Source organism: Coturnix japonica, chromosome 23 (genome assembly GCF_054131305.1).
Source record: "Coturnix japonica strain WE chromosome 23, WE-NBRP24, whole genome shotgun sequence".
In the NCBI taxonomy this organism is placed as follows: domain Eukaryota; kingdom Metazoa; phylum Chordata; class Aves; order Galliformes; family Phasianidae; genus Coturnix; species Coturnix japonica.
Window position 1 is genome coordinate 8,224,175 of NC_140685.1, and position 26,645 is coordinate 8,250,819.

Below are 26,645 nucleotides of genomic sequence, written 5' to 3' on the forward strand. Positions count from 1 at the left end.
GACTCATTACATCACTTGCACAGCTTCCCTAGACAGACAGTGGGCTTCAGCCAGGTCAGTTTTAGGAAGCACACACAGGCAAGTGCATACTAAGAGGCTGGTGTGATCCCAAAACTGCAGGGAGAGGAGCAGCATCTATTAAGTTCCTTACATTGTTTCCTCCCTTTAGACAGCTATGAAGGTTTGCCTCTCATTGCCCGACACTCCACAGCAGCTTCAGATTTTAATACATAATTTAGAGTTGGTTTTTCATTTCTGAGTTGATTCAGTCACTTTTCTCCTCCCACTCTCTGAGGAACATGAACTGTCTCTGGAAAATCTCTGCAGTTTGTAAGTACTCACCCTGCATGCATGAATATGTAGGTCAGGTACCTCCAAGCCTGAGCACGGAGTTGAGGATGGTATAGTAATGCATTCTTCAGGTATAAGGGATGGGTGACTTGCAGCACAAATCTGTCTAGCACCACTCCATTGTAAAGAAAAAAGGCAACCTAGAAGAGCAGGAAGATTTCTTAGTTAGCAAATGCTTTCTCTCACTAGCTTTACGTTCCCAAGTTCTGTAGTTTCATATACAAGTTGCTTGAATGACTAATAACCACACATGAAGACAAACAGAGGCTGTGCTCCTGCCTACATACAAACATTGGTAAGCCAAGAGAGCCATTTCAGCCTCATGCTTGTCCTTGTCTGGATCCAGACCAGTCCCATGATAGCCTTTGTTCAGTCCACAGCAAAACCTCAGCAGTGTGGGGTGAGCTCCTCAAATCAGGGCATTAAGTGAGGTACTTGCCTCTACGATGGTGATAGTAATCATGAACCAGGGCGGAGGGCAGCATGTATAGCTGTCATAGTACCACTTGCGGTCTATCTCTCGTGGTAGGGTCTCATATGCAACGTGTCGAATCAGCCTCTGCGACAGGCTCAGCCCTGTTTCCTCCAGCAGCGCCTTGCTGCACAGCCTCCTGTTGCCCTGAAGGATGGCTTGGCGGAAACTGTTCGACCTTTTGTTGCTCATCTGTGTAAAAAGAAAAACAGGAAACCATGAGGATGAAGGAAGGCCTGGCTCAACCTTTGGGGAGATTAGTACCAATTTGGCAGCACCAGACCCATGTAGTCAAGAGAACCACCATTAGGCTTGAGCTGTTGAACCAAGCCTCAGTCTGATCACAAGGTGACCTACACAAGGTGTAAGAAGAAACAGTTACAGGGCTTACTATTTTGGGGCCAATAAATGAGGTCAGGGTAGAACACTGTCAAAGCGGAGCAGAGGCTGGTGATGTACCCAGCTGACCTCCCCATCCATTCACCAGCCTTCTTCCCTTGGCTTCCCCTGATGTACTGAACTTCCCTGTACCTTCCATCAACAGGGGCAGGAAATTTGTTGAATGTAGCAATAGGTACATTCACAGCATCTAACCCTTATGTTCTGATCCTTGTTGGCAAGGTTTAGCTCTGCTCAAGGAAAATGATCCCCTTGTCTAAAACCAAAACAACTACAACGAGTCGTACCAACAGAACACACACTGAAGTGGTGAGCAGGCTGCCTTAGCTGCTCCTAAACTTGCAAGAAGAAAGGATCCATTTTCTAATAAGTTATAGTCAGAACAGGCAGATTTTGAGAAGGTGCAGACTTCAGAGGATATGGCTAATTTGTATTGCATTATCAAGAGAAGTGCACAGAATTAACCATCTTTCGAGTATACACTTTCCCAGTTTGGATGCATAATTAAAGCAATTGAATTTGCAAATGAAGCAGATGGAATTTTATGCTAGCCTGAATGGGAGGAAAAAAAAATGGTCTGAAAGTGCTTGCTCCAAAATTCACTTAATTGCTAATTAGCCCTGATGTCAAACAAACCTCCTGCACCACAGTCACTGTCTGGACTGGCTGAACATTTGGCAGAGAAGGCTTAACAAGATAAAACTTCTAACTGTGCTTCCTGTTCTGTATTACTGCTAATGTTGCCCAAAGAACGCCAGCACTAGTGAGAGCAGTGAGAACTCATCTGGGTGACATTCCTGAGGCATTCCTCAATGTAATAACCACGCAGAAGGGAAAGGCCTTCTTGCTTTTGACAAGAGAAGGATATTGCAGGATCACTGTGGATGTCACATCTCAGACAAATGAAGTCTGGCTCTTCAGAGGAGGTGAGCAGCTGGACCTCACAGTGCTAAGAGACCTGTCCAAGGCCATACACTTGAGTCAGTGGAAGAATCCAGGTTGCAAGACTTCTCTGATTACTAGGCTGCACTGACTTCAAGCCCTTCTGTTCAATAGAGCTCTGCCTTTCTCCACCAAGACAGGAAAATAAAACACAGGACCGTCTACATGATAAAATGGAAGCTTATGGCAATGATTTCCTCCACGGAATGATGAAAGGCAGCAGTAGCTTTGTTCTCTCAACTACCTGTTCCCACACTCAATCATTTTTATGAGGTGTTCCATCTTGGTTGTTTCTGATCACATCTGGATGATAAAACACTAAGAGTTATTTTAACTAGTAATAATGGGAAAGCAGTAAATGTTGATATTACAAATAAAGGGAAATCCTTGGGTAACATGCTGGCAGCTCTGTGCAGAACAAACATGACTGCTGAAAAAAGACCATGCATGCCTCAAACACAAACATGGTTACTTCTATGTACCATAAGGTAGTCAATTGGTAGCCTGTCCAAACAGCAGCATGGATGCATCATATCAACTACACTTGTGGCTAATTTAGACATGAAGCAATAGGATCTGAGTGTTTAGAGATGGAAAAGACATTTGAAACCAACTTCTTAGGTGGCTGGACAGCGGGTGTGCTGGGAATTCAAATTCACCAGCTCTTAGCAAAGAGGCAATGACAAAACTGCCTGCGAATGAAATGGAGCAAGTCCTGAATTGCTGCAGTCTTACAAAGCATATGAAAAAAATCAGCACCGAGTGTATTCTTTCCAGATTACAACTCACACCACGCTCCTCAGAGGGAACATGACTGGCAATGAGTAAGAAGGAGATTCCCTGTATCTACCAACAACAGCAGGTGCTGTGTCAGTAGGAGCCAGGTTTCAATTTACCTAGAAAATTAAAAGCCTTTGGTAATTACAACTAACTCTTCAGAGCCCTTAAGAGCAGTAGCTAAACCTCCTGCCACCTCAGGCAGAAACACACACAAAAAAACCTGTCAGATCTCTTTAGCAGAGGCTATGGGAAGAAGGCCAGGTTCCCTATAACGCCACATAGCCTTGGCATGGTTTTACATCCAACTTAGGCAGGGACACAGAGTATCAGAAACATACCACACATGCTCAAAAGCACCTGCAACCCTTCAGATATGAATGACTGGATGTACTCAGCACTTGTTAAAATCAGACCTCTTAGTAAGAGCACATCTCTCTACCTGCACTCATTGACCATCATGCCAACAGGGAAAGGGGCTCCCAAGAGGCAGCACAGCTGGGCCTCAAGCAAACACAACAGTCTTGGCCCTACTCATGTAACTCCTTAGGATCATGCTTTTAATCTCAAGCTAGGTGATGAGAAACCAAGGCACAAGAAAAAGTCAGAGGATTAAGTCACTACTGCTACCAACTCCTGATAAGAAGTCTACTTTGTTCCACAGACTGACTTTAAAATATCCAAATCTTCCCAAAGAGAATGTCTCCCATATGGTCACAATTTGCTGACTTAATTTTGGAATTACATAATACTGGTATTTATGAGCCAAGCATTTAATCATCAACTGTAAGAACACCAGCCCATTGTTGGCCTGCACGTTATTACAAGCCCAGAAGCTCAGGGTAGCCCACCCCACTTCTCTTCATACAATTGATGTGAGACTTCTTTAGTGAGCATGATATAAAGCTGCAGGCAGATGGGTAGAGAAAATAGTACATAGGGAATTAGGAGAGAGGAAACAGCACATTCCCTTCGTCTTTCACGCCTGCAAATAGTCATTATGCAAAGAGAAATTTCTCTTGCAAAACAGCCAGTTTGACGTGACCTGTAACCACGCACTGCCATCTATGCCCTTGGTATTAACACACCAGAACAAAAGAAGGCTTAGCTCTGCTCAAAGGGTGTCTTTGATGCAGCTGATAGGAAGGATAATTTTTTGCCCACTTAGACATGAATCCGTTTTCCATATTTAATCTGTTAAAATTAAGGATGAGTCCCTATAGTTTAGTATGGGACAGTGGAAACTCCATAGGAGCACAAAGTCTTGCTTCTGTTCAGGACATATTAATCTAGAATTAATCTCAGATAATCTACAACTTGCAATAGAATCCCATTATTTCCACTAGCAGACCAATTCCTCTGGTTTTCTTGGCTATCTACACCACTGCTGCTTCTCCAGCACAAGAGTATAATAATAAAGAGCCAAATCATACAGTATTTCCCCACCCTTTTACATGGTTTGTGTGGGGCACCATACCCTCTTTATGGGTTTTATTCAGTCCTATTCAGGAGGCTTAGAAAACCATGGACTTTTGCCTGCCAGGTATTGGCATATTTGAGGTTGATCTACAGCTATTTTTAAATGCATCCAGGACCATGACAAGGCAAAGCATTCAGCACTCCAGCTCTGAGCCTCCAAGAGACAGCAAACTCAAATCAGAAGTGAGCACATGCTTTTTAAAAGCCTCTGTCAGCAGCTCTAGTTTTATAACCCACTTTACTTACAAATGCAGCTTTTCCAATCAATTCCACTTTCAAGATTCACATTTATTTCCTTCCCTCACTACTCACTTCTCTAAAATGCTAATGTGGTTAAAGACTGCTCTGCCCAAAACACATAGCTCAGCGTTAAGTTCATCTGTCACAGATGTTCATATCCTCTGCACCAACCTGAAAGCACTTTCCTTTCCCAAAAAGTATCAAATGGAAACTAGAGGAAACAACATCTTGATTTTCTCTGACCAAGCAGCGGTTTCCACTGAGGATTCATGGAAAGTCAGAGGCAGGGGAAGCCAAATAAATTCTTGTTGTTACTGCAGGAGTATTCCCTGCTCAACGTTTTGCCCATCTCAGGCTTCCAGCTCTTCAATTAGAAAAGATAAACAATGTTTGCATTTCCAGGTTAAGCACAGGAGCACTTGCAGAAGACTGACCTACTGTTTCAAATAGTGTTGTGTTCTGTCAAAACGCAGCAAACTTTGAAACCTCAAAACCCTGACACACGTTCCTTTTTTTTTTTTTCTGGTCCTTGGGAGGATTCTGCAACTGAAGTGAATCCAGATTTTTATTTTCTGAAGTGTTTTCATTTTAAAATGCCTTTATAATATTTCCCATTCACTTACGTACTTCAGATATACACACAATTAAAATGCCCCTTTTAGTTGACATCGCGTTTCTCTAGTTTATAATGTATGTGATTGGAAACAGCTGAGGAACCAAGGCTGAGGATGGAAATTTCTGTGCTAAGTTTAATCTCAGTTGGCATAGTGATTATTTGCCATACGAGTTCACTTGGAAGAAAGTGCTCTCTCCTGCTGCCACATGCAGCCAGCACCTAATGGACTATGATCAATGCATGAGCAGAACAGACTCCAAAAGCAGCTCTTCCGTGCCAGTTATTCAGTTTCAAGATACTCACCTGACCACCTGATACCTTTTTTTCCCTCAGGAGATGCACGTGGCTCTTGGAGTGCTACAAATGGCACAACACTCATTTTCCTCCAAAATGGGAAGGAAAAAAACACAAAGGTAGTGTGAGGAAGATTTGTGAGGAGGGTATCTGGCTCCTGGATGTACTCCATGGAGTAAGAACTTTGCACCCCAGAAAGGGCTTTGACACGCTGAGAAGTAAGAGATGGACAGGGACATGATCAAGTGACCATTAATTTGCAGAACCATCTGTCTATTAAGAAAACACCCTTCTTACTCAGCATAGCACAATATTAGATCAAATAGAGAAGTAAGAGATTTTCAAACCTTTTTAAAATTAAATATTTATTATATCTCTGAACTAAGGCCAGGATAAGAACTCAATCCTATAGCTTCAGTCAGGACAGTGTGAATCAAGGGCAGAGGAAGCACTTAAATGGGTGCCCCACTGGACACTGAAGGAAAACCTGAGGTCAGTGACTGGACTCATCTTGCTGTTTGTCACAGTATCTTCTCTGCTTCAATTGTGCAGCTAATGGAAAGCACAAAGAGGCTGAGAGATACAAACCCTGCACCTTTTCCTATAACAAGCCTTTTCAGGTTAGCAACAGTGTTTAGTTTTTATAATTACATTCTCATAAAACAGAGCCACTAGAACTGAAGACCAGGATTATTTTGCAATAGAGAGCTTTAAAATTCACTAGGAAAGTGAAGAAGAACTTAGCAGGAAGAGGAGATATTCATTTAGGCAGACTTTTGTCTTACTGAAGATTCCCCTGAGAATCAGAGATTTAGGGTTTATTGCTCATTTTCCCAGTGACTCAGGTAATAATTATATGCAGTTTCTGCAAGGCATTGTTCAGCTAAGCCTTCAGTGCAAGTTGTCAGCTGGTTCAGGAAAGGACACAGAAAGACACTGGAAGTGGAATTTATAGCTGTTTTATGACTGTACTATGAAGTAATTCTAAGCACCACTGGAAAAAAAGGAGAAGTTTTAAAGGACCTCTCTCACCTCCCCATTATCTGGAGGAAAGAACACAATACATAACTTCTTCAGAGCTCACCTCCACAAAGATAAGAAAGCCCTCCTGATGCTACCATATACACACTTTCAAAGCCAGAAGATAAAATTCAGTGTTAAAAGTTTTTCTTTCCCAGCAACAATTCTTTTTCCCCTCTTTCCTCTGACAGCTACAGAGTGAATCAGGACTGCTCCACCAATTTCACAGTACCATTTCTGGCTGCTTCAACTGTGGTGTTGCTTTCCAACAGGAAGTTCACTAGGAAGGCTTTGCAGAAGGAAACTGGAAAAAGAAGCAGCCCTAAAAGTTTTAGATGATGGAAATCAATAGCAACTGGAGGAAGAGAGAGAAAAGAGATGCCACTTATAAATAATGTTCTGGCATTTGCTTTACCTATTGACTAGCACGGGCAAAAAATGCAGATGAGGAGGATAGAGGAGCTGATGATAGAAAATCAATGGCTTCTTTACAGGAGACATTCAATAGAGTGAAGGAAATTCGCCATTCTGCAGAAATCACTTCAGGTGGATGCCAACTGTCTCCCATTTCCCAAAGAAGGAGAATGCTGCTGGCCATGTTGAAGAGTGAGTCTTTTACCTCCCACCTACCTCTCATTAGCTTGCACAGCTCTGAGCTCTGTGGAGTAAAGAGAGAGAAAAAGCCCAGCTCTACTCGTGAGCCTGCTGCCAACATACTGCTTGGCCTTGGGCCATCATTTCTGTAAAGTAACTCAGAAGATACCTCTTCCCACCACCTAAGTGCTGTGCTGCTAATGCTTACGTGGTACTCTGAATATACCAAACTATAGAACAAGCAGCTGCTACTACAAATACACAACTGACCACACCTTATTAAGCTGGAGCTGAGGGAAACCTCGAACTCATTGTGATCTATTTGACCATTTCTTCAGATCTCTTTTATGTCACTATATCACCATAACTTTATCTTCATACTGACTGCTGCTTGATTGAGTCTGTAACCTGTGACAGCTGTGCCCTGCCAGCCAGAGCACTCACCAGGTTGACGAAGTCCTGGTAGCAGATCCTCCCCTCTGAGTTGCTGTCTGCCAGGGCCAAGAGAACCTCCAGCTTGTGGGGGTCCAGCTCTGAGCCGTGCCTCTGGAGAAGGGAACGAAACTTCTCTGTGCTGATGTAGCCAGTGTTGTCAGGATCAAACTGGAATAGGAAGGGAAAGTGTCAGATTAACCATTCCATGTTACATAAAGCTCTGACCTCCCACGTATTCATTATGCACTGCAAACCTACAGGGATCCTGAGGGCTGTTGGATGCTTCAGAGACCTTCGACTTCTTTTTACTGCCCAGGAAACTACAGAGCACCCTGCTGCAGAGATGAACCAATGCACGTGTCACCACCCCACTTCCACACAAGCTTCAGCTAAGTTGTCTCTCCTCACCTTCCCTCCCTCTTGGCTGTTATACTCTACTCAACTACCAAGCAGATGGGAGATGTAGCCTGTGAGACAAAGCATACTGGATTGAGTTTTACATCTATATTTCCTAACACAATTTCAACACAGGAACATCAGCCTTCCTCATGTACTTTCTGTCCAGCCTTCATGATAACTTTCCAGATCATCTCTAACTTCAACATTAAAGTGCTTCCACTGCTAAAGAGCTCTTTAGAGATGGACTGGAAAGTGTCTCTGGATAGAAAGCAAAAGAGATGAGCATTAAGTCAAACTAAAAATAGCAAGGCAGCCACATGCCTATTTCAGAATGTAAATGAGACTCATTAGAAGGAAAGTCCCAGGTGAGATTTGGAGGAAATCCCACTCTGACCAAAAAAAGTCACTGTCTTCTGTCAGTCCAAATAGCTCATCTCCTAAAAGTGACACTGAACAAAAGGAGACAGCTTTGCAAGGCTGTCTGAACTTAGAACTGCTTCCAGCCCCTAACTGGCATGGAGCACTCAGCCAGGGGCTGCCTGCGCTCCACCGGGCACACTGCCCCAGCAAAGCCTTCACTGGCACCATGCTGAGCATGTTTGTTTCTTTGTGCTTTGAAACTGAGCGCATGCAAGCAGCCAGACGATCCTGCACTGGCTGTGGTGCAGTCTGATCTCTGCCAGCTCTCCGTTGCTGGGAGATTTGCCTTTGATTTCCCAAACTTGGCTCTGAGAAGCCTGGTGCTCGCTGGCCTCCTTTTGTAGATAATGATATCGAGCTTGTTGGCTGGACTGAATGGCTGTCAGGGGCAGGGCGGCCAGGAGGGAGCCTTTTCATGGTAACATTTGGGACATAAAGGGTCTTGGCAGAGCCCAAAAGTTCCTGACAATCCTCAATCTTTCCTAACAGAACAAAAGCTGAGCAGGCGCCAGGCCTTCACTCAGATGCAGCAGAATAAAGGCTGCCTTGGCAAGGCAGCGGGTGAGCAGAGCTATGTGGCAGAGGATGCATCCTGCCAGCAGCAGGGCTGGCACTGCTCTGCCATCAGCAGAACAGCTACAGCACAGTGTCCTCGAGTACGGGCAGCTTGTTTGGATGTTGCAGCGCCACATGTGAGGACCTAGAGGACCTGGCACCAGCTCCTTCTGGCCTAAGCCAAGTACTCTTCTCCTACTGCTTCTGGTGACTGCTACCGCTGGCTGCTTTGTAGAGAAGGAGCTGCCTAAACAGAGCAGGGAAGATCACAGGCCCTTGCTGGAACAAGATATTTTGTCAATGCAGCAGAAGCGGCTGGGGGAAGTGGATTACATAAAACAAGACAAAACAAGTGAGCAGTGGGCAGTCAGAGCTGGGTGCTTGCCATCTGCAAAGGGCTGTTCTGTCCTTGTGAGGTGGCCTGGATGTGTGCTTCCTGACAGCTGGCACCCAGAGCCAAAGGTGGATTTCATCAGCTGTTTACTGTTAAACAGCAGCTTAGTATTAATCCCTGGACAAGTTCGGCTCCCCTACTCCAGTCACCCCAATTTAATGCTCTGAAACAACCCAAATATTAGGGCTTCTCCACAAGGCTCAGCTCTGATACTTCCTGGCTCTTGCTGGGAAGTCCCAGACAACTGACTTTTGTGATGCCTAATCCCAGAGGCAAATAAAGGGAATAAGTATTATTAGCATAATACCTGAGATGACCTTTCTCAAGGGGAATCAGCAGAAGCAGGGAGATGGCTCATTCAGTGAATGGAACTAACACCTGCTGTCCCATAGACAGCACTGCTTTCATTCGTATTTCCTGAAAACATTTGGCCCAACCACAGCTCTACTCAACCATAACACTTTAACTATATCTGGACATTTAGAATGTACCTTGTCTAGGACAAAACCTTTTGCTCTTTGAAGGCTTTAAATGCCTCCCAGCTTGAGGGCCAGGGTCAGTAAGAGAAGAGTGGGAATCTCCCCCATGCTGCGTGCTCACTGTTTGACTTTGTAGAAAGACCAATGGCCACAGCAGTGGGAAACATCGATATTCCTTCAAAGGTCAAAAGAGATACAAGTGCTGAAGCTCCCAAAGCGCACAAAGCTACTCAGATCACAGAACACTTTCCCCAGACTTTGTTCTGCTTTAAAGCATGCTGAAGAGAGACAGTTTGTGACCAAGGATTACACAAGCAGTTCTGAACTTCCAACCAGCCCACAAGGACACAAGGTTCTGCTGCTTCTCCCACCAGTGCAGTGTCAGAAGGCACTGTCACTGCCTTAGGCAGCATTGTTCCCCCTCTGACATTACTGCGTGTAACTTTCATTTTGGCTGTTATTGATGACAATTAGAAATAAATTTGAAGAAAAATCGTGGATCTGAGCAGCGTGAAAGAGCAATGGGAAAACAGTAAATAAGTGGCATCTGAACTGAAAACGTCTGCCTCAGAACAGGACTGGATCACAGCTTCCATCAACAAACTGGAACAGAATGTTTTACTGTAAACCCCAGCTGTAAGGGGATTCTCTCATTTTTGTTTCAATATTTTTTTTTATATCCAATCAAATAAAGACACTTTAATCTGTCACCACAACACCCAAAATCCATCCCAACACTGCAAACCACCTCAAACCCTACTTTTGACATCATGACTAGCCATGGAAATTGAGTTGAGCCAGTCCTGCAAAACAAGCCCACAAAAGCAACCAGCAATAACACACTCACAATACTTGGGTCCATCAATTAAAAAAGAGGCAACTGACCTTTGCTAGGCGCTTCATGTGCTTATCCATGATGATCCACTTGTCCCACAAGCTCAATCGAGCACCTTTGTCTCACAGGGAGGCTGGACAGCGTCTGGCAGCCAGCATGGCTGCACTGAGCCCCAGCCCCACAGCACTGAGCCTCCCAGCACCAAAGCAGCCCAGGGGCTTCCTTATGCTTGGTTACTTCTGCCTCTGCCCGTGTACTTGGACAGACAAGTGCAACTCAACCACTGCAGGGCTGGGGAAGGCTGACTGCCCCCCCACCGCCCCCAAACAACGGGATACTTATGGCAATTTCATGCAAGGTTTCCTCCACATTTCAATGACAATCACTCCTAACTCCCTTGATCCTCAACCAGGCTCTTAAGCAAAAATGTAAATATGTTAATGACTGTAGCAGCCATCTGACCCAAGATCTTAATTCCTTAGCCCAAACAAGCTGGGGGTTTTGTTTGTTGGTTTTCCTATTTCTTATTTTAGAGCAAACACTCCATAAAAGCAAGGACAGCACCGCAAGACTAAAATAAGAGGAGGGGCTCAAAGCCTGATAGAAATAGGAAACCAGATTAGGAAAGAAAATAATCCCACATTGTTCCTCCTCTTTAATTAAAGACACATCATCCACGGCTGAGTGAGCAAGTAGGGTGGAGGCTGATACTGCAGACAGACAATGGGTGTCTTGGGAAAAGGCAGGCGCTTCACACAGCACAGCCAGCTGCTTCTCTGCTCCCTGGCAAACAGCTCTCTGGGGCATCAGTGCAGCTGGAGAATCAACAGCTGAACTGGGCACAGTCTGAGGGTCCTTGGCTGGGTTTGGAATTGCAGATCTGACCCAGGAGCAGTTTCCTACCAACCATGGTTTCTCACATTGAGGGGCTTTGTCTTGGCACGGAGAGAATGTATCACTCCAATCATAAGCTCTCTTCATAAGGGGCAAGGCTCCAAGAAATTTATCTAATTTGGATGTTAGCTGGGGATTCAATTAACTCCCTTCAAAATGGAGTTGTTCCATGGTTCAGCAGTGCCTTCACTTGTGGAAGAGACGGGCCTGGTTGTCAGCCCTCCTCACACTGACCCCAGCTCTGCACTATCTCAGCACTTGAACACACAGCCCATCACCTGGATTTGTGTAACTGTTTCTCTGTGTGCAGCACAGGGCGAAGTGGAGATGAAGGGAGCTAGTCTAAGATTCCCTTTTCTTTGGAGATTCAAAATGCACCACTGTCCAGTTATTAAGCAGACAGGAAAGAAGGTTTTGGGAAGGCTTGATCCTTGGCATAGCAGACTTCTTGGGGTGAGCCTTGGCTTCTCTGTTTACAAGGCAAAAGTGATGTAGCTGTGCCTGCATGACCCTGCTCAGCGAAGGCTGGGTAGTAGTTACAGAGCATGACAGGGTGATAACTACAACAGCAAAGTGCAATTAGCAAGCCACAAGGCCAAACAATACAAGGGAGAACATGAACACAGGTGGCCTTCTGCCAAGGTTTCATACAGAGAAACTAATCAGCCTTTCCAAAACCAAAGCCAACGATGACTGGGACAAAGGCCCATCAGCCAGACACCATGAAGAATTCCTGTTCTTACATCTTTTACTCCATAGAATTTTAGATCTAGGTCAAAGCAACTACAGATTTACAACAGACCAAGCAAAACCTGAATTCAGAGACCCCAGGAAATTCTTTCCCTGCTGGGAAAGCATATAATGCTCAGGCAAGTACCCAAAATCCACGTTTCAGCCACCAAGAACATTTTTAAATGCAGCTCCTTCCTTCTCCTTTCTCTGTCTGTGGGTATCCTGCTGCAAGTCCTCCTGAGACACAGAGTGGAGAGAGCCGAGATGCACTCACAGGGCCTGCTGAATCAGCTTTCAGTCCTCTGCTGCCTCAGTGACCCACCACTGAACAATCCTGCTGCCGTGCTCCAGATCAGCCTCCTGGCACAACACTTACAGGAATCAGCCTCCAGTCTCAGCTGGGAAATTACACAGCCTTCAAGCCACCCAGAACTAAATTATTCAAAATACACCACTGTGCTGGCTTTGAAACCAAAGCCACACTCCAGAAAGAAGCCAGAGTAAACAGAAGTTCCATTATCAGCAACAAGGAAGAAGATGCAGCAGTGAAAATGAGGAAGATAATTACATGATTAAAGAGATGGCATGGATGGCAGGAGATGTCCTCCATTCTGCCACAAGACTTCATGCAGAAAGATGTGTTTATAGACCGAACCTTCTCTAGTTCTGCTTCTTCCTCTTCTATTATTTATACAAGTGCATTAAGACTAATGGAAAGAAGCCAAGTCACTCAAAAACAATTTATTTATTTATTTTTAGGTGGAAATATGATTTTTAATCTTGATCCTGGGCTGGTCATATTGCACATTTTGCTGGACAGACAACCTCAACCAATGCAATAGGCCAGGCAGGCACAGCAGCTTACAGCTCAGTCTTGAATGTCATAAATCAGACATCATAAGTCCAGCCCTGCGGACTAACAGGACAACCACAGGCCCAATCTCCACATAGCTTTGTCTCTTTGCATGCTTTGCTGGTCTAGGTCTAACATTTCCAGCAGGAACAAACAGCCCAAATACAGACGTTTAGAAGAAATAGGTGGAGAAGATACAGATTAACAACCATAACTAGAGAGCTAGCACAATTGAAAGAATGGAAGTCACGTTCCTCGGCAATAGAAAATTTAAAGTGACTCAACCCCCCCAGCCCCAGACCTGCAACAACTGAAAACAAAGCAGAAAACAAGGCAGGATGGAGAGACAGGAAGACCAGACTGAAAATGACATTTAGGACATGGCAATACTTCTCTTATTCATGCATCATTCTTGCAACTCTGGAAAGTGGGAAGTCTGCTCACCTGCAAGAGAGAAATCTTCCTCAAACAGTCCCACTGGGGATTAATTAGCCCACCAAGTGGGATCAGCTTCTAGCAGAGCATCCTCATGGAGCTTGCTGCAAACTGCTGCACATCAGACGGTCACAGAAAAGGGAGTGCACAGACACAAAAGGAGGACTGGGGAAGGGGCAGGAGGAGAGGGCAGCCCAGGCAGACTGAGAGGAAGCCCAGATGAATGGAGAAAGGCAAGCAGGGATGTGAATGAGCAAAAAGGTGATGAATGGTAAGGAAGGCACGGAAGCTTTACACAGGGCAGAGAGCAAAGACAGGCCTGAATGGGGAAAAGTGAAAGATGCTACTTGAATGGAAGGGGGAAGAGGGAGGAGAAATGAGGCAGAGAGAGCGCAGAGTGGCACACAGTTAAACGCTGCAAACAGAATAGCTTCCCACACAGACATAACAAGGCCTTAAAGGGAGGGAGACAAGTAACACAGCATGAACTTTAATCCAGGAGCAGAAAAGCTGCCTGGAGCAGACAGCGTTACCATCGTCTACCCCTGTATAATCCCTCCACCATCAGACACCTTCTTTGCCCCCAGACAGCAGATTCTCATGAACCCAGCACAACTCAAACAGCAGCCACCAAAGGCCAGACGGCCCTTGTCAAAAGGAGTTGTAGCAAAACTGAGCCAGTGACATGGAAATAACTGGTGGGATAAAGCAGCAAGATAATTGCAAGGATCAACCCAGCAGATGCAAGTGTGACACTATCCAACTACACACAGTTTGCTTGTGCAACACAGAAACACTGCTTATCATCTGTGTTGTCCACAGAGCTTCTCATCAGTTTCTAACACCAGGACAATTTTTTCAAAACAAAACTTTTCCAGGTAAAACTTGGAGATTTCAGTCATGCCAAGACTTCCCCATGGATCTGCCTTAGCTTTCAACGCTGATAATTTAGAGGAAATTCCCTCAAATTCTATAAGGCCAAGATTCATTAGAAAATTGTCATTTGTGTTTATATAACATGAACCCAGGGCAGAGGCCTAATTCACCCAAAGATGCAGGAGACTTAAAATGTGACTATAGATAAGATGCCTGTGCTCCAGACACCTCCACGTGGCACTCCTACATTGTCACCTAGTAACAGACTAGTAAAAATTGGAAATTGACAAATAATCATGGGGGGATTTTTGAGTAAGGTTTAAAGCAGACAAAAGGTCAAAGCACCACCCAGGAAGTACACTGAGGTTGATGATATCCACAAACAAGATGCCCAAGTGAGTCTCTGTTGGAAACAGCAGGGACATGAGGCTGATGTGTGTTTGCACAGGAATACACAAGCATACAGCTGTGCTAGAGGGACAGCCAGGGTCTGCAGAAAGGATGCTCTGGCAAGCTTGAACATTGCAGCTTCACAGGACAGCTGAGCCCATGAAAAAATGTAACTGCAAACAGAAGTGTGTCTTAGTTCTCTATCTACTAGCCTGGGTACTAGCACATCACGTCACATACAGCACTAGGCAGGAAGGTGAGAGATATGAATAATTCTTAATTTAATGTAGGGAATGTGAGCTGCGCAGCTGTAGCAGTTCAAGCAAGCTCTAACAGCACTAGCCATTGCTTTGGGTCAAAAGATCATACCATTTCAGCTTGCTTCCTGATTTGCACTCCATCCCAGCTGCTTTCCTCTCCCTTTAGTGCCTGCCTGCAGGAACAGCTAGTTCTCTGGAAGAAATCCAAACACAGGCAGGAGAGGTTACAGGTACTGTGGGGAATGACAGCACAAGGCACTTCACTACTAAGTCTAGAAGCATTCAAACACGGGGAGCATCTACTAAAAATAAATGCATACATACATAAATACTGTGCAGGAGAAGGATTTCTTAGATGGGACAGCCAGGAGCTCAGGCTGGAGGTTGCTGGAATCTGTGTCTCTGGGAAGATGCAGCTGTTACCTCTGAATCAGACAGACTTGTGCTGCCAGCAGCCAGTGACTGACAAGTCATCCCCTTCCAGGAAGGAAGGCTGCAGCATCCACAAAGGAAGGGACCAAACTGCTCCCCCCCACCAACCCACATCCAGATGGAATTATAATTCTTTCCTGCTCCCCAGATCTAAGTGTCCCATATCAGATGGCCAAGGTAAAAGCACTGTCACAGGCTGGTCAATCTTCTTACACAGATGAACTCAGGACAGTTGAAATGACTCCCTGACAATGCTGGTCTTCATATAAGCCAACAGCAAATACAGACTGAGATGTTTTGTAAGGGTGGAGGGCAAGAGACGGCTATGAGGACAGTGATGATAGGACAGCAAGTCCTGTCTAAAAGCAGTGATGCTCTCGGAAGTGTGGAGCTGATAGGCAAGGAATGAGGCAGATACTGCAAATAAAAGGCATTGACTGGAAAAGACTGAAAAATACTCAGGGAGGCAAAGCCACTACAACAGATCCATGGAGCTGTTCCCCCACCTTACAACCTTTATTCCACAAAAAGAGACATTTTCATATCATTTATCCAGCTAAGGATCTCAGCCCACAGAATTCAGGCATCCTAAAAGAGCTTCCGCAGCACCAAATCTGGACATAACACAGACACCTCACCCAGAGCATCCACACACCCAGCCCTGCAATGACTGCTCTGCCTCTTGGTTATCTCAGCACTCTTCAGCCCCACGAATCTCATATAGGCGCTCTATTGTTGTTGCAGCCTTCCAGGGCCCATGTAGCAGCCGTGGAAGAAACCTAAACAAAAAGTCATCACCCCCTGAAATCCTGTCATACAAACAAGACTCTTCCCACCCACTGCCACAGGGACTGAATGGAGAGGGACTGAACCCCCCCTGCCCAGCCCTGCCTGGTGGTCTTTTTGTTCCGTGACCTTCCCCTGCACAAACACAACCCCAAAACAATCAGACAGGCAACATAATGCGGCAGCGCCAGCTTTCCCAGCCCTTCAAGGCAAGCTGAGGAGGGAAAGGAGGGAGAGCTGGGGAAGGCCAAAAGGACACGGGGATGAAGAACAGATAGAAGAGAGAGAAGTTTGTATTTATTTATTATTTGTTGGAACAACTCTTACTGTTGAGAGCACCAACACACACGGAAACCCTTCCTGATACAGGAGCTTGAAAGTACAGAGTTTCTGCCAGTTTGTCCTAATTATGGGACATCTCAATTGAAAGCAAGGAGTAAATGTGCCTTCAGGCCTCACAGTGTACTTGCAAGGAAACAGATTCAGTTTGGTTAATGGTAGGATACATATCCCCTTTGGGAAAGGACAACAAGAGCTTCTGAGGCCTTGAGGGACAGATCAGAAACTGAGGCAGAAAGAGGAAAGCTCCTATCTTCTGAAATGTCAGCGGATTCTCCCCAGCATCTTGTGCATGTAAAGGAAAAGGCAGATTCCACAGGAAAGCAAACCAAATAAAGCAAAAAGAAATATAATCTCTCGGGGGCCTGGATTCAGTGAGCTTAGTGGGGCCTTCAGCTGTGCTTCAGGGCACTGGAAATACAGGCTAAGTACTTTTAGAAGTGCAGGAGCCTGTGCTTTCAGGATCCTGGCAGCCAAAGTAGTAATGGAAAGCAAGCAAAGCTGCAGGAAAGCACTTGTGTGATTTACAGACATATTGCCCCCTAGGGAGCATGCTGCAGTAAGGAATGACATCTCAGCTACTGCCTGTGCCCCACGGTGTTGTTACCATTACCCACATCCTTGATCAAAGCACTGCAACTGCACAGTAGAAAACCACCCAATGATGCAGGTATGACAACACTTCCATGGGGCGATGCAGCTGAAGTAGAGTGAGTCCTGTAGAGCCACACAGCTGCTGGGTGCACGAGGCCACATCTCAGCAGCTGGCTGCAGTGAGGGGAGTGGAGCTGCAACCAGCGCTTTCCTGTGACCTGACGTGAACTGGAGTAACTGGAAGAGCAGCAGCAATGAGCCTGCACACAACTGGCAAACTTCCCTCTGCAAGGAGACTGCCTCTCATCAATCCACTCCAGCCTTAATCCTCTGTGCAACCACCCCATCAGCACCACGCTAAGAGGCAATCTTTCAAGCCAGATGCTAACAATTAACAATAGCAAAGATGAGGGATGAAAGGACAGATGGAAAACAAATACAACCAGGTTCAGCTCATCACAGTGAAAGTCTTGGGGGAGCTGGACAGGAGACATACAGGCAAGATTTTTAGCGTTGTTCAGCCCCACAGTAACCACTACATATAGACACACACAGGACAGCAAATACACTGCACCTACAGCAGATGTGAGGCAGTGACAGTCAGTCTCACTATTTCTTCTCGCTTGAAAGGAAGTAGATGCAGCCCAGCTGTAAAGCTGCTCTGAGACCTGCATTACTTCTGTGCCACTCAGGATAAACACAGACCTGCCACTGGTACGAGATGTGAACTCTGAGTATTTCCCCATCAGAGAGGAAGTGTGTTTTTCATTCAGCTCTTTCTATGCACAGACATTTCAGCAGAAGCCATCTTCAAAAATAGGGTAAGTCAGGCAATAGCAGAACTTCAGCACAGTTACCACATAAACTACCACATCGACCAACCCATAGCAGACTGCAAACCCCTGCTGCCCCACCCAAAGCTTGGTGCTTCACTAATTAAAATAACCTTAGAATCCATGGGGAAAAAGGAATATCCAAGCTTGAATGATCTTTCTCCTTAGCACAGCTCTGCAGTGCATATCACAACATTCTCTGTGTATTTGCTGCTTCTATTCCTCACCCCAGGTTTGCATTAAGCAAAGAAGAACTGAAGTGTTTGTGTCTCAGAGCTCAAGGGAAAAGCGAGAAGCAGCGATGATTTCAGAGAGAAGCTCTTAACATTACCACCACCTCACGTGCTTGAAAACTGAAATTTGTCACATAAACGCTTTCCCAGGAGGGGTGAATGCTGTTTGCTTTAATAAAATCCTCAAAATAAAACAAATAATTCTATGCCTTTGTGCTTAAAGAAACACTAAAAATAATAAAGCAGGAAAAGTCCTTACCCTTCTGAAATTAGTAATGAAATCAGCATGGGGCCCAAAGGAAGCAAAGGGGCAACCCTTCAGAGGGGCCATGATTTTGTCTTGTGTGTAAAAGCCCACAGTGGCAGATCTGTACAGACCAGCAGAACGCTTCCAGTCACGTACATCCCACCATGGATGCTTAATAATGAAAATGAATCTACTAAAACTCATCTTCCCTGAAGAACAGTTTATGAACACATCCCCAAGGACTTATTCCCACGGACAACATGAATCTGAACTGTGATGCTTTGTTTTCAAATATCACCAAGTTTCACATTTTCACAGCTTCTTTGGAATAACATTTGATACACAAACAGTGTAAGTGATACTCGCAGATAAAACAGGCAGCCCTCTATAACCATATGGCCACTCTATCTGCATTGCTTTTGTAGCAAATATAGCCTGAGCCACTGAATTCAAACAAGAGATATTCAGGCGACTTAAAAATTCAAGCCAGCCACTGCCATGCAACCTTAAATGCATTAATTTCTATGAGCATCAAATTCCACCTATTAATGGATCAGACATCCTTTGCAGCTCCCAATTTACATATCCAGCCTGCAAGCTGCTGAGGGGCCACTGGATGTGAAATACATTAATACATTAAATCTGAAAAAAGGAAACTAATGCCCACCATAATTCATCTTAATGGTCACATTTGCTTTACATGAAGCACCACAAAGTCCATGTCTTACAAACGCACACCCCATGAAGGCATCACTCCCCAGATGCAATGGGAGAATGAACACTCCGGAAATTGTAAATGCAATACATGCAGTGCTCACAACTGAAATGCACTCAAGATCCATGCAAGGACAGAACATTCTACATTCACCAGGTCACTAAAGCCTATGCTACTGCATACTATGGAAGACAGTTTACCTGGACATATTTCACAACCCTAGACAAATTCTCAGCCCTTTTGCCAAACCAGACATTAAATACTATCATCCTTAACGTAACAGCTCTCTTGATCTTGTAACAACTAAAACAGTGCTGGTACATCTATTCTTTGCCACAGTACAGAGCAGGGATCCGATATCACACCTACAATTCGCTTTTTTTTGTGCACAGATGAAAGAGAGCTTCTCAGCAGCATGTGCACCTTCTGTCATCCCACATAGGTGGATGAGCCCCTCCAGTGTCCAACCCAAGGCAATTACAGCTACAGAAAGTAGAAAGATTTCAATTTCAAGTCTGTTGAAATAAAAGTCAGCAGATGGATGGACATGGGATAAATGTCATGTAAAAGCATCCTCCTTTCTTTCAACTGGGCACTATGCAGTTGAGCAGCACCTTGGGGAGTGAGGGGCGATCACAAATCCAAGGGTCTCCAGCCCCTTTTTAGGTCTGTAGCAGCCTGTCCTCCGCTGTAACAGGACATGATCAGTGATCTTATTCCCTATTCCAACTTGTGAAATTAAATGAACTGACACTGGAAAATGAGCTTCGAAGTCCTTGAAGGAGGCCCACTGCAGTGCTGAATAAGGACAATTCCCAACAGCCCACAGCCACTGCTATGAGATACAAGCAAAACCAGAACCAAAATCAAAACATGTACAGTGCAGAATAATCAAGCCCTGATTTGTAACTAAAATGTTCAGAGAAAAAAAAAAAAATATGGAAGGTTAATGCAGAGTTTCATCAGAAGTCTTTCCCATAAGTGACAGAACTGCAGCCTGCACTCAGGTGCTCTGTGTCCAGCACCCAGGCTGCTGGGTGAGACCCACACCTTGTTCACCCAGGCACATCTCACAGGCATCAGCTACAGAAAATATGCAGAAAGGAAGAGCAGAATTAAGTGAGCAGTGGGGAAGAAGCAAACACCACTCATTTATTCATAGGCATAGCCACTCTAACTTGTTGCCTGCCTCAGATCTCAGAGCAATAAGCACCTGTTTAAGAAAATGGCAAAAAAACTCCTCATATAATCCAATCAAGACACACAATAAAGTCATGGAGGTTAATCAGATCTGAGCCATTATGCTATATCTGGCATGCAACACCAAGATGAAGATGAAGGTCAGGCAGAAAGACCCACTTGATCTATCAAGTCCCAAAATCCCAACATTTTCCCTTCCTGTAGGAAGTTTTCTCCTTTCTTTAAAGTTATGGAGCTTTACAGCAATCAGCCATGAAGCCTGTCAGGAGAAAACTACATTTAATACTCTGCGTTTGAAACAGAACATTTCAGAGTAAAAATAGCTCCCTTTTTCACTGTCTGCCAGATCTGGGAGGGAGGTGAAAATCTACAGGGACTCGATTTGATGTGTGAAAAAGCAGTATTCTATAGCAGCGAGTATGCACACAATTCTTTTAGGTCAAATAATAGCTTTGCAATAACACTCAGCTTGGAGAAGAAAACCAAAGCTTGGGATAGATGCGTGCTATCTGGCACCGAGTGCCATGACAATTCAAGCACAACCATCAGAAAAAGAAGGGAAAACTTGTAAATAAATATTTTTTTAAATCTCATTACCTCACAGCTTTTCTCTCTGAGACGGACTCTTCCAGATTCCAATTATCTGCTCTGCTACTGACAATCATGACAATTATCTTACCAAGACACAAGAAAAAGATATTCTGCCTGTATGAAATCTAGACACAGAACTGGCCAGCACACAACCCCTTCCCCCAGCAGGGAGGAACTACCTTCCCCCAGGTAGGTGCAGACAGACTCCTTCATCCTGTAGTGGTACAGCAGAGAGATGCCGTACTTCACGCACCATACTACATGTTTGGTCATTAAATACAGGTTTGTAAGCCTATAAAGTCACTGTTGCTTGCAAGTGCAGAGTAATTTTTTGCATGAACTAGCTGGTTTTGTGGTAGGCCTGAAATTTAATTAGTTTTATTACTCCGCATGGTCAAATAACAGCCTGGAGCTACCAGTCAGCTGGAACTGCATAAGGTCCAGAAAATTCTCACTGTGCTTTTCAAGACTGTTTACTATGGCCATAAATCAGCAGCTAGCAAATGACTTTCTGTTCTAGCTCTTCTTGGCCACCAGCACCAATCCTAAATGATCCCATAAATCAGTGCAGCAAGGGCAACTCTCAGCTCTGGGGCCACAGAGGGAATAAGGTTGAAAGATCTGTTTCAAACACATTACAATCCTTTGAGAGATATTCCAGCTATCATCATTCTGGGAGAAGCAGCCCTATGCACCTGTCCTGTTGAAGACCTTTCAGCATTTACAACCTTGCCAGACTCAGCTTTCACATGAAGTCAGGCTGCTACTGTCCCTGCCACAGAAGCTGTTTCCTATTTAGTCCATCAGGTAGACAAACTGGCCACCGCACTCATTCATACAAAGATGTGGCTTTGGCCTCTCCCTGTGCTGTGGAAGTCAGTGACTGCAGCAGAAGGTTCCAGTTCCATCACACCAATAGACGTATGATGGCAGTCACAAACAGCTTTGCCTCCAACTACCTCACTTATTTTTCCCTCTTGCAACTCAGGAAACTCCAGAGTACGCACTACTTACAGAGGATGTCAAGTATCAAAGAACACGAAGAACAGTTCCTAGGGGGAAGATTGATCTTGCTTGTTTAACATCAGTTTCATACATCATTACTCTTCTCACCAGCAACACAGGGTCACTGCAGACAGCTGTTCCTAAGCAACAGGAACATATACTAAGAATACATACATCCTCTGCATCTTGCTGGTGCTGGGAGTTTAATGTTGGGAGCTGAAGGAACTCAATGTCCATGTGAGATTTCTGTGCATTCTATTGATAATTCTGTGGCACAGAGAACAACCCACTGGTTCTGTTAATCAGTACCTGCTAAATGAGGTCACGTCCACAGATCTACAACTCTTCACTGGTTTGTGCTTTTTAAACATGGAAGAGAAGTTGCTATCAGGAAGTTCTGTGTTTGTCCCAGAGCAGCTGATGAGACAGCAGCAGCAGCCCTTGCGGAAGACAGCCCAAGGCAAAATGTCAGTCTCAAGGTAGCTCTACTCCAACAGAACACCCCATAGGTAAATAAATAAATAAGACCAAACCCACTAAAACACATGCACACTTTGCAGACTCAGAATTACCAGGTAGCTGCTGGAAGGATGCAGTATGCAGGGCACACGTGTGGGAGACAAGGGTATTCAAAGGAGCTTGAGGGAGCTGAATTGCCACATTTCAGGGAGAGCTTTGGAACAGCTCAGCCCATCACTGGGACTCCAGCTATTTTGTCTCCAGGTGCATTGGCACCAAGGTGATTTCAGGCCAACACACTGTAGGATATCTAACAAGGTGGCAGAGAGAGATCACAGCTTCTCTGCTGCTGCCAAACTCAAACATGCCCAATGCTGCATTTAATTTGCAAGTGTGCCCAGGTACATTTGTGTTCTCTGCAAATAAAGGAAGGCAACAAGAACATCATCTTCCTACTACACACTTCCCAGGTCAGTAGAGAGTAAATTTAAAAGGCCTGTAAATGCCAAGACATAAATGCTGATGGCTTGGAAAAACACCTCCAAACCATTTCAACTCGCTAGGCAGCTGGGTTTGCTCCTCAGGAGACAGGATGATCTCTTCCTCCTCTCTCCCCTCCATCATAACAGAGCACATAGCCAGAGCACTATACACCAGCTGATTTGCAGAATGGCATCAATCCAGTCTGTGTTTACAGCTTTTTTTCCCCTCCTTTCTTTTTAAACACGAAGGCTTAAATGTTCTGTTTGCTTCAGTGATTTTCTGTGTGCAAGACAGGATTCGAGAACAATGCATTAGCAAAGATTTATGTGCCTAAAACCCACCCAGCACATTCAGCTGGAATTGCCGAGTGCAGCTACCACAGCCTCTCACTGCAGCTGGGATCAGGGATACGACGGCCTGAATGCAGCTTGCTGTGCCCCTCAGATGCTTCTCTCTAACACACGGGTTTTCAGGAAGCTCAGGCAGCAAAGGTACACAAATGTGTAATGAGTAGGAAGCCTTCCTTCTACAGATCTAGAGACAGCAAGCTGCCAGTAACTCACGAGCTGTGTAAGACTGACTCAGCGTCCATGTGCTTTTCAGTGTGTCTCTTAAGATTCCTTAAAACATTTCAGGAGAAGCCTAGTTCAACCAGCACAAGCTTCACTGTGCCGCATTTGTTACACTGCTGATGTCTGGTTCATAGTGATGGCTTTTACTTCCAGCTTCATGCTCAAGGCTATCACGCAAAGCCAACTGTCAGCACACAAGCTGGTGGGGACTGCAGAGAGGAGTATCCCAATAGCCAGGGAAAGGGGAGGTGGTGTGGCTGATCACAAACCATTTGTGCTGCAGGGACCCATATCAAACTCAGGGTCTGGCTGCTGATCAGCGTGCAGTGGTGTTGGAATATGAAGCAGGAACTTTGTGAATTTTTGCTGCTCACCCTGCAAGAAGTGGGAAGATTAATGATCCCCAGGTAGCTTTCTCATGCTGAGCAGTCACTCCAGGCTATCATGGCAAAAAGCCAAATCTTGGCATAAGCCCTGGAGCGTTGGGAGATTGCCATCCACTGTAACAACGCTGGGGACAGAAAGAGGCTGATTCAGACAAGGCGAAATACAAAGCATTATCCAGCAGAAGCACTTGCTGCTCAGTGCCTCAGTTTCCTTCCTTGACTAAAGGGAAAATAAATCCCTATCTCCCTTTTCCTGCTACATTCAGAAGAGCCTCTGACAATCCAGACAGCATCAACTAACCAATCTCCTTCAGCAAAACCAGATCCTCTATTACCAGCCCCTTCTTCCCTTCAAATCTGTCCAGAGAGCAATGAATTTGAAGGGAATCTTTTTTTTCCTAACCCCAAAATGAAGGAGTCAAAGGGTTAATGCTGCATGACAAAGGTCAGCGCAGTTTGGGGAGGGAGGAGAAAGGCAAGCATTGTGGTCACAGACAGCAGCTCCCTGCACCCAAAATGACACTTGAGAAATGTAAAGTGATGGCGTTGCTCAGAAAAAAAAAGAGGCCTGAGAGCCCTGCCTAAATCCCAGGGCTTTATCATTCATAAAAGCCCAGCCCCTTGAGTCATTAATCGTGTGCTCCATGGCCCGCCGCCTCAAAGAGCAGCAGATGACACATGCCCAGCTGCCATTGCAGCCCCTCCTCAAGGTAGCGGGGCAGAGGCAGGTGCACCCCCAGTGCCCTCTGCTTGAGACTAATCTATTCTCACTCCTTGTCCTTTGCCTTTCAGCTCCTCCAGCAGCCCACGCTGACAACTGTAAATGAGATTAGACTTCAAGGCGTGGGGCAGATGTAGAACCCCTTCTGTGCACTGCCAAGAGACCCTTGTAAAGTGTCTTTCCCCCTTACAATGCACAGCTTGGTGGAGGGGGGGAAAGGGGAGAAAGCTTCTAGTCACATTCATAGATGTGTCCAATAAGCAGACAGGGCACACCCTGGTTTTAAGGCCTGGGTGCTAATCTGTTGTCATTCTGAACAGCCTTCCCACCAGCACCTCTGATTCTGTCTCCCAATACAGATGGGAAAGTAACAAAATTTGACTGTTTCCTATTTCTAGTTCCCTTAACCTCTTAGCAGCACCACTCTGCCCAAATGTGGACATAATGCTCTGATGGGCCCTAATCTAAAGGGAGAGCAGAAGTCCAAAATCCAGGTAACGACCTAAAGGCAGCACATGACTCCCCCCCACGCTGCTGCTCACACAGACATCGTTTCCTATTCCCCACCTTGCAGTTTCTCCTCTGCCTGCTCCCAGTGAAGCCACAACAACCAGCGAGGCAACACAAGTGGTCAGAAAGCAGTAAAATCACCAGGCACAAACCAGTGCCCACAGAGAGCTCCCAGCCTCAGCCACAGCCCTCAGCCAGCAACAGCAGCCAGGGAAACTTGTCAAAGTGCAGTGTGATGTGATGCTCAACAGTGTCCCAGTAAACAAACTGGAACTTCTTTTACAGCATGGGAAATAGCTCAGCTGTGTTAAAGCCTATCCTGAGAAAAGGGGCACGGTTAACATGAGGGTTCATCAAGTTCAAAGTAATTCCCTTTCTCAGTTACCACCAACCACGATCGCAGCTGGCCTGCTTTTAAGGATTGCTTCTTGCAGTTTCAGCCATGCAGGAACCAGCCCTGGATTTAAGGAGGCTGCAAAGGCAGCACATTTTCAAGAACATTTTAATGCTTTAAGACAGAGCAGGTTCAGCTGCACCCACTGCTGGCAGTGTCAGCCCCTGAACCCTTCCTGACAAGCACACGCCTGGTCCACAATCATGCAGCCTCATTTCTGAGCTCAACTTTTCCATTAGCTGCCCACACAGACCGGGTAACTTGGCATCTCTCTGCATTCCCCATAAACTCTGTTCATCTGTTGCCATCACACCCACGTGCGAGTCTCAGGAAATAATCCAGGATTCCTAAAGCAGCTGCAACAAAAACACAGCCTGGATTGACAAGCAATAGAATCAAGGTGCTGCGCCAGAGAGGAGGGTCTTTGGGGAGAGTTGTGTGTGGGGCTATTTTAAACAAGTTTGTTGTCATGACGACACACCGAGGTACGGGTGAGAAGAAGTGAGAACTCCAAGATGAGGGCTGATATTATAAATTCACCCTTGAAATCACATCAGCCACAGGGATGGGATGGAGACGACAGGAGCTCCTGGCATCTAATGCAGCTAAAAGCCACCTCTGGAAGGCAGGTTGGTCCTAATAAAGAACAACATCCTCTTAGATAGTCCCTTTCACCCAGTATGGCCGAGGGCTGCATAATACCGATTAGCTACAGTCTCCTCTAAAGCAGGGACACAGGGGACACAGAGGCAAAGAAGGGCACCCAAGGCCTTAGAAAGGACGTAGCAAAGCAGGAGCAATCATCCAGCTTGAATTCAAATAGGACATGCATGCAAGGGAATTAACGAGGGATTTTGGTAGCACACAGAAGCATGAACCTGCCAGGACTGTCTCACTTTTAAGATTATCTGAAGATAAGCAAAATAGAACATTTTTGACCATTGAAGAATAAGCAAATACAGTCCCAAGTGCAGTGGAGAACAGAGAAAGGCAGTGCTTTGCTC

The 26,645-nt window shown here is 45.3% G+C and overlaps 1 protein-coding gene across 5 annotated transcripts in view; it reads right to left on the reverse strand.

The window, feature by feature from the left end:
• Positions 1 to 26,645, reverse strand: part of RHBDL3 (rhomboid like 3) — a 43,840-nt gene that overhangs the window by 10,967 nt on the left and 6,228 nt on the right. For 2 of the 5 annotated variants that reach the window (XM_015879881.3, XM_015879879.3), the window contains 3 exons: positions 7,629 to 7,787; positions 791 to 1,015; positions 343 to 491 (listed from right to left, as the gene is read on the reverse strand). In XM_015879881.3, the coding sequence (XP_015735367.2) occupies positions 343 to 491; positions 791 to 1,015; positions 7,629 to 7,787 (533 nt within the window). Of the gene's footprint in view, positions 1 to 342; positions 492 to 790; positions 1,016 to 7,628; positions 7,788 to 10,751; positions 11,872 to 13,624; positions 14,113 to 15,250; positions 15,335 to 26,645 lie in introns of those variants that run through there. The other 3 variants (XM_032448319.2, XM_085523128.1, XM_015879880.3) reach the window with 3 other exon arrangements.